We start from the raw sequence: 20,210 nt of genomic DNA, 5'->3' as shown, positions 1-20,210 counted from the left end.
GGTTCAGAGTGGGGAATTGTACCATGACACACAAACAAAAAGCTTCATTTCTTTTATGAGAGCAACCTTAACCAAACAAAAAATTGGGAAATACAAAGTTAAGGATTAAAAAGCTGCACTCAGTTAGGAAATGCCAAATGAACATTGCCCGTACAAGCTTAATTCAGCTCCGTTGCACATACGCGTTAGGATACAATCTTTAATTGCATAAAGAAATAACTATCTATGAAAAATTTGATGTCAGCATCACAAAGGAACTCAGCATCACAAAGGAACTCAGGGCAGAGGCATGGATAGAATCCAAGTTTCCATGTCAGCTGCCTTAACCAAGAAAATATCATTTCTGCTCCTGCAATCACCTTCCTCATTCACTACAAACCTTCCAACTGCTGCACAAAAGAGCTAGGGGTCCTACAAACAGCAGACTCCTGCACTACACAACCCTGATTCATCCCCTGAGCAGATCCACGCTGTGCAATGAATGAAGAACCAGGGGCAACAAGAATATGGGATTATGTAATAAAGTACTATCATAATGCACTCATTCAAGGGGAGCAAATTAAGATTGCAAGAACAATGTTCATTCTGGTATTTCCAAACTTGAGAGTGCTTGATATGCAACCTTTTAATACTTTTTAATTCTTAACTTTCTATTTCTATTTTTTTTAATTGTTGAGTTTATTGAGAAGAGCAACCTTAATTAAATTAATTTTTTTGTTGTGACTATAATTTGAGATGGTATGCAAGTCAATGGTGAATTAGGTCCTATCACAGTTACTCCTGAGTCTTTTGCCATCCTTTTCTGCTCACTTTCTGAAAAATACGTGGGCCCTTACTGTCCTTAACTTCATCTTGCCATCATGGTGTCAGCAGTAGTTAAATAGGAAGGGCTGTACTCACTTATCACCAAATTATGACTGACCCTAATGCAGTCACCCACTGGGGAGCAAAGGGAAGTAAGACCCCTCTATACAGCCACATTAGTGCTCAGTTACGAGATGTATAAATCCTATGCTGCAACAACGACAGTGTTAGTGAACAAAACAGCTACTTCCACACCTGGTTACTAATTAATTGACTAGCTTCAGTTCAGGCAGAACTGGGTGGCTGCCAGAGAGGCTGTGAACTACCTCAGGGAAGGTAGTCTGGCAAGGAAGTATCTAAGGGTACATCCAGACTACCTACCGTATCAGCAGGTAACAATCGATTTATCGGGGATCAATATATCGCGTCTCATCTAGACGCAATATATCGATCCCCGAACACGCTCCCATCGACTTCAGAACTCCACCAGAGCTAGCTGCGGTAGTGGAGTCGATGGGGGAGCCGCAGCCGTCAATCCTGTGCTGTGAGGATGGGAGGTAAGTCGAAATAAGATACATACACTTCAGCTAGGGTATTCCTGTAGCTGAAGTTGTGTATCTTACATCGACACCCCCCCCCCAGTGTAGACCAGGCCTAAGGAATTGTTCCAGAAACCCTACAGGGAGTGGGATGAAATTGCTGGTGAACAACTATGCAGATATTCCTTCCCCTCCCTCCACAAGGGGTAGTGGAGAAACTGAATGTTAAGGTCCTCACTTGTCAAACCCTTGGGAAGATTACAATTCAAGGACCTCCTTAAGATAGAAGACCATGAGAATGGGGTCTTTAAGGAGGAGAGGGACCAAGTCCCCTCCTATGTTCCCTGCTTCCTAGATGGAGTGCAGCAAGGTTGAGCAACATCTGCTTGCCAAATACTCCCCCTCTAAACACAGGGGCATGGAAGTGGAAGACTGAGGAGAGCCTTCACTCTGCCTTCTGACCTCCTCATTCACCAGGTAGCACAGCTGTTTGTTTGTTTGTAGACTGGGGCAGACATCACTATTTTGCCTTCATTCACTTCACATAATTGAAGACCACCTCTGCAACTATGAAAGCTAGAGATGTAAATAAATAAACAAATAAATGTTTAGGTTCTGGAGCCCAATTATGTAGTAATTTTAAAAAAGCCATTAAACAATGATTTGCACAGCCACATAAGGACATTGTGTGTTATATATGTATGCTAAACAAGATCAACCCCCATATAACATAGAAAGGAGGTAATGCTGGTCATGTAGTCAGCGGCATGAATTTATGCTCAGCTATATTTTATATTTACTGTATAGTACCCATCCTTTGCTGCAACAGCAAAATAAGGATGGCACAAGGGAGAACTTCAAAATCTTTATTTTCTTTATGGTTAGTACTGAAATTCAAACATTTCTCTCTCAGACAGATAGAACCACATCAGCCTAGTCTTTGGGAGCCATTTTCAGGAGCATAAAGTTCTCTGCATGTTTTGCAAGTGAGCAGAATCCCTTTGTCAGTAACAATGTTCCCCACAGCACCAAGTATGTCCACAAAGTAACCACTAAAATGTTGGCAAGTCAAATGGACCAACAAATTTTGTTAGTCAGCTAGTACTGCCTTCCAATTTCTGAACAGGAATTATTGTGCAAGTCTCCCATGATTCAGAGGATAGTGGCTCATTTGACAAGAGATGTATTTTGATACCATACTGTATTAGATCTAGCTAACTAGAAATGCTTTTGCCATAGAGAAGAGATGTCACTATAAGAGACCTCCACTGAATTTATATAAAATGGCAAAATCCAGCCCCATGTACTAATATAACCATCCCTATATGCTAATAATGTATCTCACTCAGTACTGTATTGTACTTCTCCATAAACTGGAACCTTTCCAGAGAATAATATAATTAAGCTAGTTTGACAGGTGTATTCAATGAGCCTAATGATTTGGAAACATTTTAATGTGGAATTTAGAATACTGTATGTCACAAATTGTATAGCAGATGTGAGGTGCTGCTGGGTCATAATTTGCCACTTGCTACCACTTCTTGTGAGTCAAGTGCCTATTTTTGTTTCCTTGACTTTAAAGGAGACAAAGAAAAGGTAGCCATTAGAGATGTCTGGTGGAACATTTTTTCCAAAAATTCATTATGGTGAAATATACTGTTTCATCTAAGTTGACCTATTTCCACAGAACTTTTGTTGGGAAGGGTTTTGGGTCTGGGGAGAGAGAGGCTATATAGCTCCCTGCTTGTCCTGACTTAGAGTGGTCTGGAAGGAAAAACTGCTCTGAATCAGGAAGAGCGGGGACTTAAACCTGGGTCTCCAATATCCCAGGCCAGTGCACGAACCACTAGAGGAGGAAGAGAAAGACACTCTCCTCCTCTCCCTCTTGAAAACATGTGAAAGGTTTAGTTTTCCTTCCAGGGTAGAACAAAAACAAAATTTCAAAACCCTGAAAGTGCTGCAAAATGGAATTGTTACCCTCCTGCTAGTTCAGTGGTTCTCAAGCTTTTGTACTGGTGACCCCTTTCACACAGCAAGCCCTTGAGTGAGTCCCCTTATAAAATATATTTAAAAGTGTTTTTAATTTAACATCATTATAAATGCTGGAGGCAAAGCAGGGTTTGGGGTAGAGGTTGACAGCCCACAACCCCAGTGTAATAACCTCATGACCCCCTGATAGGTTCTGTGCTAGATCTATTAGCCATATCTACATATCCCCTTCACTTTCTGTCTGAAACCTTAATTTCTAAAGCTTTATTTGTGGAACATGCAAGGGGAGGCACATTTTCGATCTGTGTGCCTGTTAATTGCAAAAGTTTTATTTACTGCAGTCATGAGCACCACAGAGATACTTATACATAGATAAAATAAATACCTTTGACAGAGTACGTACCATACTGTAGCTCCTCATGCATCATTTTGAAAGTGTATGCATTACCTTAGTAGCCAGAATGCAGGAAAAAACAGGCCAGGTCTACACTAGGAAATGAGGCATGTCTAAAACACATTCGTTAACATGTTAAAATCCTAATGTAGACAAGGGGCATTGTAGTTTGAACATGTTAGTTGGTTAAATTTAGAGTTTACCTTGACCAGCTAACACATTAAAACTACAATGTGCCTTGTTTACACTAGTATTTAACATTGTTAGTTACCGTGTTAAGAACACACAATTTTCTCCTAGTGAAGACAAGGCCTTATGCTAATGTAAATCCAGAGTAACTCCCATTGAAGACAACAGTCCTAATTCTCTTCAGTGAAACACCACTGACTGCTGTGGAGTTACTCCCAATTTACATGGGGTAACTCAGGGCTTGCATATACAAACATTTAGTTCTTGGCAAGCTTGACTGTAACTCTACCCCACACTAAGCGTCGGTGTGGACCCTGCTGATGTGTACTAACGGTTCCCTAGTGCGCTCTGATCCACTCCACTTTGAAATCCAGTAGATAGATCAAAACACACTAGGCACTCATCAGTGCCTAGTACACAGACACTTAGTCTGTGGCAGGCTAGCACAGTATAGATTTACACCCCAGCTTCCTGTGAACTAAATGTTAATGGAAACAAGCCTCCAGAGGAGAGCCAGGCACATGAATATTATGAAGTTATTGGTACAGGACTGGTGTGCATGAGATCAAAATCAAGCCAAATATATAGTGTGTGGTGTAAGTACTAAACAGTTTTTATTAACACAAGTGTGGGACGACTTCATTGTTTGAGTGGTGGAGGGAGTTATTCAGGTCTCCTCAAAGTGGTAGCAATAAGAATTTGATAGAAGTGAAAACCAGTACAAATGTTTATTCAGTTATTCATTTTTCATTTTAATTTTGTCTCCTTCCTCTTTAACCTGTTTCAAGTATGTTAATTGCTATGGCTCCAGTCATTGGGCCAACTTCAGTGTAAATCCAGAACCAGCTCATTGGCTTTGCTGGAGTTGCTCTGGATTTTCACCCATATAAGTGAAGTCAGATTTTGAAGAAAGTCAGGCTTATTTTGGAAGTTTTCCCATTCCTGAGGATTGGGTCTACAAAGATGTCAGAATAGGGGCCTATGGAATGGCATTTGGATGGGAGGGGCTTATTAACATTCCCACCTGCCATATAAAGGGATTCAGAATATGAATCTCTGAATTTATGTGATGGCTGCTATGACCACTGTATGAAGTATAATATGTGGGGATGGAAGACAAGTCCTGAAATCAGGGAGGAAGCCTTTCCTCACAACATTGCTATTTCTCTGGAAGCATGAGATACCTGAAATCTCATGCGAGTATTTTCTTTTATTTCCAAACCAATTTTGCAGACCAAACAGTATTTCCTAAAGTTTAGAGAAGCATCTAAAATTGTGTGTGTTTATCCAAACCTGACAGAACCAGCTGAAGTTTGCTTATAACATCTCAACACCTCACTTATAGGCTGTTGTACTTCCATGTATATTTCATAGACTTCACGTGCCAAACAATATTTTAAAAGAAAATTGGACTGGGAGTACATCTTCCCCTGAATTTGCACAGTGCAGAGCACAATATTAGTGCTCAGTTAATAAACTAACCCCTCTACATGACAATATTGCATCTTAAAAGTGTTTAAACAATGTTTGGCCATAGCCCAGTGTTGCTCACGCAATGTACACTGTAATGCATGGAAGAAATTACTTGCAGTAATGGGTGCAAAAATTACTTACCTGGTGATAATATCATAAATAGCCTTGAATGTTTGCAAAGCTCCATTCTCAGAGGGCAGCAAATATTTCCCATAAAGTATTTGGCAGGTGTGGCCAAAGGCATTTCCCGCCCCCCCACACCATCAGCTCCTTATGAGGAGTGTGACTTATGTTGTTCAATGCAGGGATCTTGACACAATTCTCTCTCTCTCTCTGAGACCTTGAGGTTAGATTAGATTGCTATAATGCGCTCTGTAGGGGGCTACCTTCGAGACAACTCAGAAACTGAAAATAGTGCAGAATGCAGTGGACAGCTTATTACGTAGTTTCATGTCAACAGCTTGTCACTCCAATGTTCTGGAATATGCACTGCACTGGCTGCCAGTAGGTTTCTGGGTGGACTACAAGGTGTACGGTCATGGTTTGGGGCCTGATTACCTGAGAGATTGAGACATAGAGTTTAGGGCCAGAAGGGACCACCAGCTCATCTAGTCTCACCTCCTGTATATCACAGGCCACCAACACCACCCAGTGCCCACACACTAAACTTGACACCCAAAATCAGATCAAAGTATTACAGGTCACAGGAGATTAGATATTGGTGCCACAGGCATAGAATAGGAGGGGCAGAGGTCCCAGCATTGTCAGGGAATTAATATCCATCCTAAACCACCCTTGCTGCAATTTAAATTCATTGCCTCTTGTCCTACCCTCAGAGGTTAAGGAGAACAATTTTTCTCCCTCCTCCTTGTAACAACCTTTTATGTACTTGAAAACTATTATCATGTCCCCTCTCAGTCTTCTCTTCTCCATAAGAAACAAATCCAATTTTTTTAGTATTCTCTCATAAGTCATGTTTTCTACACCTTTAATCATTTTTGTTGGTCTTCTCTGGAGTTTCTCCAATTTGTTCACATCTTTCCTGAAACCTAGTGCCCAGAACTGAACACAATACTCTAGCTTAGGCCTAATTAGCATGGAGTAAGCAGAAAAATTACTTCCTGTCTTGCTTACACACTCCTGCTAATAAATCCCAGAATGGTGTTTGCTTTTTTTGCAACAGTGTTACACTATGATCTCATTTACCTTTTTCCTGATAGTCATCCTGTGATCAACGCACATACCCAGGCAATCGGCTCTGTCGTTTCCAACTAATGAACCCGCAGCTTATGAGAGAAATTCTTATTAAACCCTAAGCATGAGACCTTGGACTGTGTAAATCTGAATTTAACCCCAATTCTGTCTCTCCAGTCTTCAAGGTCATCCAGACCTTCCTATATAATATTCCGATCCTCCTCTGTATTGACGATGCCTCCTAACTTTGTATCATTAGCAAACTTCATAGATACACATTTACGTTTGTGTCAAGGTCATTCATAAAAATATTAAATAAGATTGATTCTAAGATGAATCCTTGAGGAACTACACTAATAACCTTCCTCTAGTCTGATACAGATTTTCCCTAATTTAACTAAGAGTGTCCCATGAAGTACCATGTCAAATGCTTCACTGAAGTTCAAAGTATATTAGATCTACTGCACTTCCTTTATCTAAACAATCAGTTATTTTCCTTAAAGGAGGACATAAAGGTCATAGATTTCAAGACCAGAAGGAACCACTGTGATCATCTAGTCTGACCTCCTGTATAACACAGGCCACAGAATTGGCCCCCAAAAGTTCCTAGAACAGATCTTTCAGAAAAAAAAAAGAACATCCAATCTTGATTTTAAAATGGTTGGTGAAGAATAATCTACCACTTCTGATCAGTGGGGGTGCTCAACCTGATGTTCCCACACTCCACAGAGGAGCGGACTGCCAACAGGGCATTCTGCAAGAGGGGTCTTCGACTTTCCAACTCCCTGCCCACCTTGGTCTTCTAGATCTCAGATTTGTTAACCTTCTAGACACACTTAAAAACGTATCTATCCCCTCCCCCGACACACATATATACACACACATACACTCTTCTGCGGTTACAGTGGTCCCAAGGATTGGAGAGGTTTGAGTTAACTATATTATTAAATAAATATCCATCTGCAAATATAATTTTGTGCAAAGTCAGAACATTTCTTTCTGTTGTATATCTTAAGTATGCCCAGGAGTTAGGATGGGCACATATAGAAGCTTTTATAAACCTAAATAAAGAGTTTTATAAGCTTAATGGTGATCACTGTATCCACCAGTGAAATGCATCCACCATGGGGGCAAAACTCATTAGTGTCCATTTAATAATTCACAATATAATCAAACATCGTAGGGTAAGCAGTGAAGAAAAATGCCTTACCCACTTAACACTGCAAAAGGAGTTTAAGGCGGCAGAATGTAACTATCCATGTTGGCACTGGGCCAGGACACCAGACTCAACACCATTGCTGACACAAAAGAGACTTGGGAACTTCAATATCACAAGTGGTCAAGACCTCCATTTTACATCTCATGCAAAGCACCGCACCTCCAGCAGCAGTGTCCCCGGATATCACCATGTTGAGGCACCAGTTCAACACTGGCTCAGAGAGCCACCGACTCTCCTTGAGCATTGATGTGACCCAATGGTGTGTTTAGTGTGTGAGATCAGACAGGATTGCAGTGCTAACTGCTACATCTGCAGCTTGTAAACAAGTCCAAGGAAAACAGGCAAAGAGCCAGTTAAGGCTGAAAGACTCCTTAACCTACCCAGTACTGCCTAGGCACCGCAGTGTGTGTATAATGATGCACTGTTCAGACACCGAAGGTGCTTAGGCTGAAGAAATTGCACTCATACAGAGTTTCATCCTTTAGCTCTAAATTTTCTGTCTTATCTTTGTTTAATCCAGACCCTTGGCATAGATTTTTGCAAGTGCACACCCCCATATTTCATTGAGTAACAATATGATGCCAGCTGCTCTTACGTCTCCAGGGGAAAAGGATTAGGTTCATAATGTACAGTCTGTCTTTTTTAGGCAGTATGACAGAAGAACTTGTGACTGTTGAGTTTCGGCAACAGATATCCCGGTCTCTGTGAAATGGACCCAGATCAGCCTAGCTAAAGAAAAACTATAACAGACTCTTTATAAATACAAGGCACTTTTAAACTAAGTCATATGGTCATGATTAATAGCAAAAGGTCTCACTCCCTCTTTCTGAATAAACGGCAATGTCTATTAAAATACCATTTACACAGAAGCACTTGTTATACTGACATTAAGATTACCAGGATTCAAGTAAGAAAATGGACAAAATTAGGACTATGATAATAAATGCCTGGCTCAAATGGAGAGAGATAAATCATGATGTAGTATGTGACAGGAAGATAAGAGTTAGATTAAAATGGAAAGTCTATAAAACCACGGTCTGCTCAGTTTTAGTGTCTCACATTGAGCATTGGGCAACAAAGAAGAAGCATAAGCAACTGATCTGTTCAACAGAGGTGTGAATGTTGAGATGGATGAAGGATGTAAGAAAGAAACACCATGTGAGGAACACATAGTTAGAGACATGCTTAACGTAACACTCAAACGAAAAAATTAGGGGACTACAGACTCAGACGGGTCGGTCATGTAAAGTGCAGTCCTGACAATTATGTGGGTAAGAGAGTCCAACCGATCAATACTGAAGCAAAAAGGGAGAGAGGCCAACCGAAGAAGAAGTGGTGGGATGTCATAAAGGAAGACATGTCGGCATGTAGTGTGATAGAAGATATGGCATTGAACAGAACACTTTGGAGGGGGAGGGCTTGTAGAACAGACCCCATTTCATGAAGTTTGCACATGGAGGAGGAAGAGGAAGAAGAAAGGATCAGAAAAGCATTTGCCATCACTGCAGTTGAACTCTATCTCCTTTACCACCACCCCCACTCTCCAACCCCCACCTCTGGGACACTTTAATAGCAAATGTAATAAAGTGTTTGTAATATTAGTATTTAGGAAGAGATCTGTGTACATCAGAGCTGTGGTGAAATGTTCTGAAATTGTCCATAGTTCCTTGATGGGTTACGTGATGTGCTATATAATCCCTACATATTAGATGCACACTGAATAAATAAAATAAATGTTATTTATCCCTGTTAGCTAGAAGCAGCCAGGCTAGACGCCTGGATTAAAGTGTCATGAAATACACTGGTAATCCTTACTGCAGCTATTTGAGTTACTACTTCCTCCTTATGGATTTCCCAAGCTTTGCTATTAATTATCTCTACACATCTCCTAGCTCCCAGTTAAAAGTTCTAAGTGAACATGATAAAAAGATATGTTGCAGCAGATATTACAAATTAGGACACACTCAAGAACAGCTGCCTCACCAGGTAACACAAGTTGCAGTGATTTCCCAGACCCTCAATCTGTAGAATATAGCTTAGAGTCTGTGGATGAACCACTAGGGAGAACTAATGGAGATAGAGGAGATGTCTGAACTGGAAGAAGAATTTGGTGATCCTGAGGCAAAGCTAAAGCTAAAGGTACCTTGAAGTGAAACTGTGCAAAGAGAACAGCTAAGCCACAGTACCGCCAAAAGAGGTGGGAGGTAGTGGTGGCTCTGTGGCACTGAACAGCTGAGCTCGTTAAGCTGTTTGGTTCATCTCCTACCTACCTCTATTGACGTATATGGCCCTCATCATTAGAGTATCCATGTGCCTCACAATAACTAAAGAATTTCATCCTCACAACACTTGTGTCGGGATGATACCATGATAGCTGTTGGGAGGTACTGTACCCATTTTACAGTTGGAAAACTAAGGCACAAAATGGATTAAGTGACTTGCCCCAGGACACATAGGAAGTCTATGGCTGAGCTGGGTATCCAACCTAGGTCTGGAGTTCCAGTACAGTCCCCTATTAGCCCATCTATCCTTCCCTAAACTATCTATGCATCTTATTTAGGTTGTTGGGCACTGTATCCATTTTGTGTCTTGTATAGGGCCAAGAGCACTGTCCGCATTTAAATAAATGACATGCCAACTAATAATGACTGAAAAAATTCAAGTAGTTGGTTGTCTATATGCCCTCATTTGAGCCAGAACTTGAGATAGCATCAGTTATTTTTGGGTACAAAAAGGGAGATTAGTTTTATAAAGCAGGCTCTTTATGTCAAGTTTCAGCCAGCTTCAAGAAGCAATGGGAATAAAGGTCTATTTTAGAAATGCTGATAGACCCTTAACCATCAGCAAAGTGAATGAGGAAACTACAGAATTAGCGCTCAAGACTGAAAATCACACAGTTGAGTTTTCATCCCAGACAGATCAGGCAATGTTAAGGCTTGCACAGTTGTTTGATGCTGGCAGAAGTTTGAGGTTTGTTTGGGGTTGTTGTTTTTAAATTGTAATGACAGATATTCCAAATAATCTCGTGTGCCAAGTCCAGTGAAGGTCCTCCATTGACAAAGATTTGCTTAAATTTGTATAGACTGTAGAGCATCAAATATAGAAATCTGGGGGGAAAACCCACCAAAGAGTTGGAAGTTAGGAAGGAGGGGAAGTCAGGCTAGACCTTTTGTTCTTCAAATAACTGCTGAGTCCCAGTACTTGTCTTTTTTCCTGACCTCTTTTTCTGTCTCTCTTTATATGCTGTACATCAGATGGATGTAGAAATATATTATTTGTTTTGAAAAATTAGGCAGCAGATTGAACTTTTCCAAGCCAAGCATCATGACTGAAATTATGTTCAAGGAAAGACTTGCAGGGCTCTAGAGAACATTATCTGAGCATATGGGCAGATTCTCCAGCATAACTGAACTATAATATTAATGGAATTAAAAGGACTGTAGCCATTTTCACTTGTTTGTCAGGCCACAGTTTTTCCATTTTTCACAAAGAATGTAAATCCAATAGTCATGCAAATGTAATTGGTGGTAACAATGCCTTTAAAATAAAATAAAATGCTCCCCCAATATGAGCTTGTTCTTGGAGAGGGCTCTGCCTGAACAGCATTGGTTTAAGCCACACCCCATCTGTCTCTGCAGCCTGGGAGTGGAGCACTCACACAGGAGCTGGGTGCATGTGCTGCCTAATTTCTATTATGCTTCCAATGCAAAGGAACTGGGAGTCAGCAGCTGGCCAACCATCAGATTGACTTCCTGCCACCAATCTCTCTGATAGCAACTTGATGCCTCCAATCCACTGAAATGAAATTAAATAAGATCTTAAAAGTAAGGTCATGATCATGCTCCCAGTGAAGCCAACAGCAACGCTCCCAGGGATGTCAATGGGACCAGGACCGGGGCCTAACGTTTTAAAGATTCCACAGTGCATTTATTTAATTTCAGTACACTTTGCACTTGGAATTTTAAGCTGGTTTCTGATCTGGGCTGGCTCAAAAACACTGACTTGATAAGGAGCCACAGAACTGGTTCTTCTCCCACCTCCAGTTCTGTCACACACATACTCACTGTCTCTCTCTTTTACATAATCCACTGACAGGATCATTCTCTTCAACTGCCTACAATCAAAAACTGCCAAGCAGTCGTAGGAGGCAAAGCGCTGTGGCTGAGGTAGGAGCATTAAAAATCATGCTGTGAAATATGCATGGCAACACAGCCAGCTATATCTTTAAAGTTATCTACAGAGGCTTTAAGGGGAAGGGTGGAGTATTTGTTTTTAGCATAAAACAAAGCTTCATTAGCACATCATTTTAGATAGCATTCAAGTTTGTCATAAATGACCTAATTAAAGCAGAAAATAATCTGGGAAGAACAAGAATCTTCAAACTGAGATATAAGGGAATGAAGGACCTGGCACAATTCCCATTAAAGTCAATGGAAACACTCCATTTGACTTCAGTGACAGTTGGATCAGGCCTTAAATCTGTATGATAATCATGTCGTTTGCAGAGGAGCCAGAGTGCATTTATTAACATGTATCAGCTTCAACATCTCCTCAGACTTAGGGTTCTCTTTGTGTTTTCACCAATGTCAGAATTATCCTTTGCAGTTGGATCATATCTTTCTCCAAACTTCCTGCCCATTTCTTCTCCTCAGGAAGGAATTGCTTCTCACTGGTTCCAGTTCTGGGTATATTTGGAATTGTAAATAAGGATTAATCATAAGGATGGACATCAATCTGGTTACAAATTAGATCCAAATCCTGCAGTCCTTACTCAGACATTATGCAGTCAAAACTCCCATTGAAGTCAATAGCAGTTTAGCCTGAATAAGGTCCGTAGAAGTTAGCCTCAGATTTCAGAATTTTTCTAGAAATAAGCTATAAATGCCTCTGAAAGGGAACAAAGATCTGTTCCTGTGTGGGTCTCTGAATAGGGTGAGTAAGAGAGGTGCAGTTATTCGCATTAATGCATCTGCAGCATAATGTTCCTTTGGAAAATCGACAGGAATAATTACTACCAATTTTAAACACTGTAGGCTATAAATGTAACCGCTACACTTCTCATAGGAAGCTGTGATTTTATTTTCTCTACAAACAAACATTCTCTCAACACCCCTGCCAATAAGTAGGTATGTGCCGGAGAAACTAAGGCAGAGAAGTGAAGGCTACACTATAAGAAAGTGCCATAGATAGATTGCAGGGGTTCCTGACTCCAAATCTGTGCTCATTCCACTAGCCTATACTGTCTCTCACTTCATACTAGGGCTATGAGAATCTACTGAGCTATCAAACAGTTACAAAAGGGCATTCTAGTGATGCGATCACCTCTTTAGTGTTGCCTGGCAGAGGCCAGATCCTACAGCTGTCACCTGCATATTATCCCCATTAGAGTCAACGGGAGCTTTGCAAACATGGTATAAGAGAGTATGATGCACAGAGCTGCTCTGTGTGGTAAGATTTGGTTACCCACCTCCCCTCTTTGAAAACCCATGCATGCCCAGTGAACCTGACCAGCCAGACTGTGATGTCATTCTCAGAGGGCAGTATTTCTGGGAATCTGTCACAGTAAAAATTAATCAGTGGGTTTCTGACTCTGCAATGTCATTTACAGATCCACTACCTGTGTTGCCTGTACTTATTTATAACACTGGTGTTAAAAATAACCCCATCTGTGATGGTGTCCAATGATTTTTCAACAATTATGCTCAGATTAAACTACCCATACTCACTGAGAAATTATTCTGGACAACTGGGGTTCTTCAGAGTCTCCCAGATCCTCTGGGGATATTACTTACTAGCAATTTCAGATTCTACAATGACAAATTACACCTGACTGTGTAAATTAGGAAGTTATGTTGCCCTTCAAATGCAATCCCTTAAAGGCTAACCTCTTGTGCCATCTCTGTTAAACTATCATAATTGCACAAATGCCTTACGTTAAACTCTGTGCTCAGGTACACACGTGTAAATTTGGAGTAACTTCAGTACAGTCAGTCTGGATTTACATCAGTATAAATGAAAGTAGAATTTGGCCTTAATTTGGTCGCATTCAATTCCATTGTATCCAACACCTCTTCCACAGAAAAAGGATAGCTTGCAAGGGCAGAAATTGCTCGCCACAAAAAATAATCAATTGCAAATATGCAAAACAAAAATTACTAATAACTCTAAATACACAGTCACACTCCATCCCCTACTCCTAAGGACAAGATTCTGCTATTCATACTCCTATTGAGTAGTACCATTGTACAAATAGCCTTGTTGATTTCAATGGGGCTACTTATGGAATATTTCAGAGCAGAATCTGACCTTAGATTGCTACCTCCTCCTTTCTAGGAATCAAGTAATTCCAACACCACACAAAGGATACGTTCAAGGTTTAGCAGAACTGATACACTAACGTCTCGAATACATACAAATTCAATTACAAAAATGCAAAATTTTCCAAATTAAAGTAAGTCCTTAATAAGTACTTGTATTAGTTGATACAAGGAAGCTTTCCAGATATAGCAGACTGAACATCTGAGAAAGATTAAAGTGACACTCTTAATTACACTCTTGTACATTTCTGTATTAAGAAAAAATGTTGTAAGAAGCATTAGATTTTCTAGGAACATGGTTATGATTTTGTCTATATTTCATTTAAAATAGATTTCTCTTTGTCCTCACTTAGCAAGTCAGATGAAAGGTCTGTAAGTGATCATTAGGGTAAGATAGAGTAACTAATTTAGAGACATTCTAACCAACATGTGCTGTAAAAATGAAAACTTTTTCTGTGCAGATATTTGAACATCATTTGTAATTCAGTCTTTTTACATATAAATACTAACAAGAGCTATATGAAACACTATTTTTAACACCATCCACAAATAATGGTGCTCAATTTATTTATGTTTGGTATCATAACTAAAGAAAAGGAAACTTTGTATGAAATAGCAAACGCGTATGCCTGCAGAAACATTAGGACTCAAATGCCACTAAAGAGAGCTTGTAAGTTTAAAACTTAGTATTTTCAGTAGGATTTTTTTTAGTGTCCCTTTTTAAAAAGACTGGGATTTTGGAAAAGGGAATTCCTTTGTAAGCAGATGAGTCACGCAGGGTAAAGAGATATGACACAAACATTACAAACAGTGAATATTGTGCCCATACCTATATTTCATGCCAGTCTGCTTTGCAGTTGATTCTTTTAAAGAGATATGGTGCTGAGGGGTAAATGTCCCCAAACTGCGAGCAATAATAGCCACCGTCCGGAATTTTGCCCGGGCTGCATTCACTACGTTTGGGGTAGTGGTGTTCTGTTTGCTGATAAGCCTGTCTTCACCATTTCGATTCTTCAAGTTATGTTCTGTACAAGCTATGGAAACTTGCATTGCTCCTGCAATAAATCTTTATTCACGATCCAAATCTTAGAGTGTACTCAAACCTTCTCAGAACAGGGCTATAGAACACTAAATGGCTGGAGATTTTAGTTCCAAATGCTGCTAAACGAGTCTTCAAATCTGAACTCAAAAGATGACTGAAAGTAGTAGAAGCAGCAGTGGTAGATGGTGCAGGCAGAGGAGAACAGTACAGTATCCCTAGGATACAAGTATAGAGATAAGCACTGAACTTGGTAAAGCAAGCAAGAGAGCAGACAACGTGATTTTCAAATCTTCCTTTGCAATAATATCTACTGCTTAGACAAAAACATCCATCCAGTCAAGTGCTTTCAGAAACATAAAGCTGTACCTTCATGATTAACCACAAGAAGCAGCATCCACTCCGTCTTGATGCAGGCTTGCATCTGCTTGCTGGTTTTAAATCAATGCAGGCATACTGCAAGATGCGTCTTGAACACCCTCTGGATCACAAAATGCTGAACAGGCAAGCTTTGGACTGAAGAAATATCTAATCACAAGCAAGTCCCTAAAGACCAGGAATATCCATCTATTCTCTTTGTCAGATGCTGCAAAATACAACATCTAATCAGGACCCTTTTCACATATTCTTAGTTTCAAGCCCAGTAAAGACAAAGCTGTAAGTCTGCACCGATACAGTTTTGCAGCTGCTCTGTGGAACATGCAGAGCTCCCTGTAAGAAGCTTGCAGAAAGCATGGGAAGGGTTGCTTTTTCTTTTGTGTGCAACATAGAGACAGGCACTAGGAGCAGATTCTTCCCATAAAAACAATTGGCAGCACTGCTAATCAAGGAGAGGACTCATCACAGTGATAGAACAAACTGACGTTAAAACACGTTAACTATAAAAATAGGGGGGAAACGCTCTGCTGGTGAATTAACACATTAATCCCCTGTCTGGCTCACTAAAATACTGCTTTAAATCCCATGGTATCAGCATGCCAGGGTTAATCTTTGCTTCACATAAGAATCCCAGCTAAATTAGCTATAGTACAAACTCTTCAAACCAATTCTGACTCACAACGTGCTGCAAATCAGGTTGCAATTAAACAAGGAAAGACTGGCACCAAGTTGACAAGTCATTGACCATCCTCCACCCAGATAGCAAGGGTGAAAAATGAGGACAAAGGATGGGGGGTAGTAGGCACCTATATAAGAATAAAGCCCCAAATATCAGACATCTGGTCGCTCTCCTGCTATGGAGCCACATTTTCAGTGTGCATGCTGGGCACGTTGAGGAGGTGCATTCAAATGGCTGAGTTGTGCGCATAGCCCAGGGGGTAGGCACACGAAACCTGTTTTCAGAATTGCCCAGGACCCCCTCAGGGTATGCTTAAGAACTAGTCACAGGCCAGGTAGGTGTAAAGCAGAGACATAGACGGATTCTTATTAGCCCTCCATTTGCTGCTGCCAACCACTACAATATAAAAGAGACAGAATCTGGAGGATGATGAGATGGGGGCAGAGTTGTGGTAGGAGATAGTAGAGACTCAGATACCATGGTGATGAGCAGGGTTGCTGGAACAATTTGCTTAGTGAGGGTGCTGAGAGCCATTGAACCAAACTGTAAACCCTGTATATGATGGAAACCACTTCGAGCCAGGGGGTTTAGCAGCACCCACTAGTTCCAGCTCCTGTGGTGATGAGCACAAGAACTGTGATGCTGTTATGGATTAGATGTGGAAGAGAGACAGGCTCTCTGTATGTGGCTGTAGGAGAAAGAAAAGATTCTTGGGGTGGAGATGGGAGATAGAGGCAAACAAAATTTTTGGAGGAGGAGCTCGGCGCCAATGGCAATACTGGAATTGTTTGCTTGGAGGTGAATGAGTTAGAGGAAGCACAGTAGTTCAGAACCACTGGAAAGAACTAGAAAGCTCCAGCTGCATACCTTTTACCTGATGTGTCGAACTGGAAAAAATAAGCAGTGGTACTTTCCCAAGCTCCGCCCATAAATCACATTCCAGCCTTAAACTCCTGGAGATGCAAAAATAAAAATGAGACCGCACTCAGCACGTTGGACAGATGTTCAGTCTATTGCACCCAACTCCACGGCAAGTTGTTGTGATGAGTTCTGTGCTACACCAGCTCGTAGGTGCCTGGCAGCATGATGGGTGCATGTGCAGGAGGTGCTCCAGGCATGGGCTCTTCCGGGTCTTGCCCTGAGTGGACACTCATACACTTTGCTTAACTGAGGATTCCTTCGTTAGCGCTGCCAGAACGAAAAGTTGCAAGTACCCTTGGTGCAGCAACTTTAACAGTTATAAACAAACAAGATAATCCCAACAGTTCCCAACCCAGCCCCTAGCTGGAAGCCCAAGCCAGGGGGATAAGCAGTAACAAGGTCCTGGTATAATGCCTCTGCATTGTCTTCTTGACAATGAGCCGCAGCCAGATATCGGCAAATGCAGCTACTGCTGGCCCTTGTCAGCAACAGTGTGTGTCCTCAGTCCAGCTCGCAGGCCTGTTATCAGATGTTTCCTTCCACAGCCAGCTCCCAGACGGCTGCGTCTGGCCTGCTGTTCCTAGTCTCATGCAGCCTCTGGCACTTTCTCAAACCAGCCCCCTTCTGACCTATTGTAGTTCTTCCCTTTCCTGTGCTGGAGGGATTATGGAGCCCCTCTGCTGGCTGGACATTGATCTGGGGGTAAACACAGTGCTCAGTAATGGGCCAACAGAGTTGGTACAAAGTCATTATGTGTACTCTGCCTAGCTTCACTCACAGCTGAAGTGCCACCTGCTCATAGGTCAAAATGAGATGCCTGGCCCTCTTCCTGCATTTTGTTCATCAATGAAACAATTAACTATATTAACATTTAAATCACAGATTACTAGGGTTGGAAGGGACCTCAGGAGATCATCTAGTCCAACCCTCTACTCAAAGCAGGACCAATCCCCACTTCCCTAAATGGCCCGCTCAAGGATTGAACTCATAACCCTGGGTTTAGCAGGCCAATGCCCAAACCACTGAGCTATCCCTCACACACACTCTAATGATTGCTAGGCTCCAATGTTAATTACCCCTAAGTCTACACTACTGAGAGTCAAGCAGTGCTTAGTAACACTCAGGTCACATGTTCAAAGCTAGATGCTTAAAAAAAGAAAGCTACAATTCTGGAATACAAGGCAGCAGTGTCCAAAAAACCAACCAACTGAAAACCCACTCTCTGAGATGCCACAATCCAACTGAATTCAATCCCAGTATATTTTGCACTGTACTTGTTTAAGGATGCAGCAATTAAAATGATAGTGACCTAGAAGTAGGTTTGCCAGTTTTGGTTGACATATTTCTGGAGGTTTCCTCACATTCATCTTTAATTAAAAAGAATATGTAATCTTTAATTCCAGGAGACTCCAGGGCAATCCTGGAGAGTTGGCAACCCTTGTTAGAAGCAAATGTTATGAACCATGTCAGGGCTTGGCTAACAGAGCCCTACTCATTCAGCCAGAGTAGGACACGGTTTCTAAAAACTGGCCTCTCAAGAGGCCCTGCAAGCAGTTCCTTGGCTGTTGTGAGGCTTGCAGGTATTCTGTGACTCTGCGTTTCCACAGAAGTTCTGCCAAGAATCTTCCCCATCCCCTTCTACCTAGCTCCCTGGGACATATTTAAAGAAAGTCTAGAGAGTAGAGAAAAGGGCAGAACAACAACTAAGTGGCACCTCACATACCCCTGGGCAGAGCCATAACACGGAATTTTTGCGCCCAAGGCAAGGGCCGGCTCCAGGCTCTTCTGCGGCAATTCAGCAGTAGGTCCCTGAGTCCCTCTCGGAGAAAAGGACCTGCCGCCGAATTGCCACTGAAGAATGAATGAAGCCGCGGCGGCAATTTGGCGGCAGGTCCTTCCCTCTGATGGGAACTCAGGGATCCGCCGCCAAATTGCCACCAAAGAAGTGGCGGCGGCAGAGCTGCCATCAAAGCAGCGCCTCTGATTGTGGTAGAGCTGCCCACCTCTGCTTTGTGCGCCCAAGGCAAGTGCCTCACTCGCCTCGCCCTTGTTACGGCACTGCTCCTGGAGCTGCAGGGACTAGCATGGGTGTACTGGTAGGCGTGCCCTGAAGAAGCACAGAGAAGGAGACCAAATCTTCAAAATGCCTGGGATCATAAGCACAACTGCCTGTGCTTATGACTGTGATGGCCTTCTTTGGCATTTCCCCCCCAACAAGGATGTTAAATTTAATGACATTATTGTCATAGCAGTTGAGCTATATTCACCTCTTGGGCCAAATTCTGTGCTCCACTTCAGACTAAGGTTCCAGGACTGGCTGCATTTTCTGACTTTCAAACACTCATTTTCTATCTTGTATCTTAACCTGCATTTCCAGTGCTTTACATTTTTAAAGATTCAGACAGTGGTGTTCTAGTATAACTAATTTGTTGACAACCTGGAGTGTATCTGAAGGGAGAGTGGGTGCGTGGGTTGCATATAGTACGTGTCTACAGATGTAATCCTAGGTGTTTTGCAATGACTCACATGCAGATGAAGTGCCCACTCCCGCTGTCTCTGGAAGCTCATAGGAATTAAACAAAAAACAAAAAACTTTGATTAAGCAAAACTTGTTGTCAAAAACTCTTCATCTTATAGGGCTCCCTAATGATGACCATGAGCCTAGATTGAGCTAAAGGGCTAAATCCAACACGTGGCAGCTGTGACAACCAGCTATCCCTGTCAACCAGCCGTTAGCAGGGAGACACAAAGCACGCTGAACAGTAAGTGGCACATGTAGCTATAGATATGCACAAAACAGAGGACTTGTTGAGTCCACTTCGGAAAGTTGATACCAACTGTTAAACTGACATTGAGGGTGTTATTTTTAAAAGGGTCACAACTTTGCCTTCTGGTCTGTGCTTTTTGCTCTTTACATACATAGTCAAGTAGTGTGGTTATACATAATGAGAACAGAGGTCCTCAGGTTCCTTGGAGTGAAAAATGGGGCTGGTAAAAATGTGGGTCTCCAAGTGTATAAACAAGTCAGATTTAAAAAATACATAAATATGTCCCTAAATGTCTCTTTACAACATA

The 20,210-nt window shown here is 41.6% G+C and overlaps 1 protein-coding gene across 4 annotated transcripts in view; it reads right to left on the bottom strand.

Moving 5' to 3' along the window:
- The window catches only part of KCNAB1 (potassium voltage-gated channel subfamily A regulatory beta subunit 1), a 300,021-nt gene that overhangs the window by 155,249 nt on the left and 124,562 nt on the right, over positions 1-20,210 (bottom strand). The window contains exon 1 of one of the 4 annotated variants that reach the window (XM_050966048.1): positions 14,948-15,974. The exons of the other annotated variants lie outside the window; for them this stretch is intronic. Coding sequence (XP_050822005.1) covers positions 14,948-15,168 — 221 coding nt within the window. The 5' untranslated portion in view covers positions 15,169-15,974. Of the gene's footprint in view, positions 1-14,947; positions 15,975-20,210 lie in introns of those variants that run through there. 4 annotated transcript variants of the gene reach the window in all.

The sequence above is a fragment of the Gopherus flavomarginatus genome, chromosome 8 (genome assembly GCF_025201925.1).
Source record: "Gopherus flavomarginatus isolate rGopFla2 chromosome 8, rGopFla2.mat.asm, whole genome shotgun sequence".
Taxonomy (NCBI): Eukaryota; Metazoa; Chordata; order Testudines; family Testudinidae; genus Gopherus; species Gopherus flavomarginatus.
The sequence above is the reverse complement of the archived record's forward strand: the minus strand, read 5'-3'. Positions and strand labels throughout refer to the sequence as shown.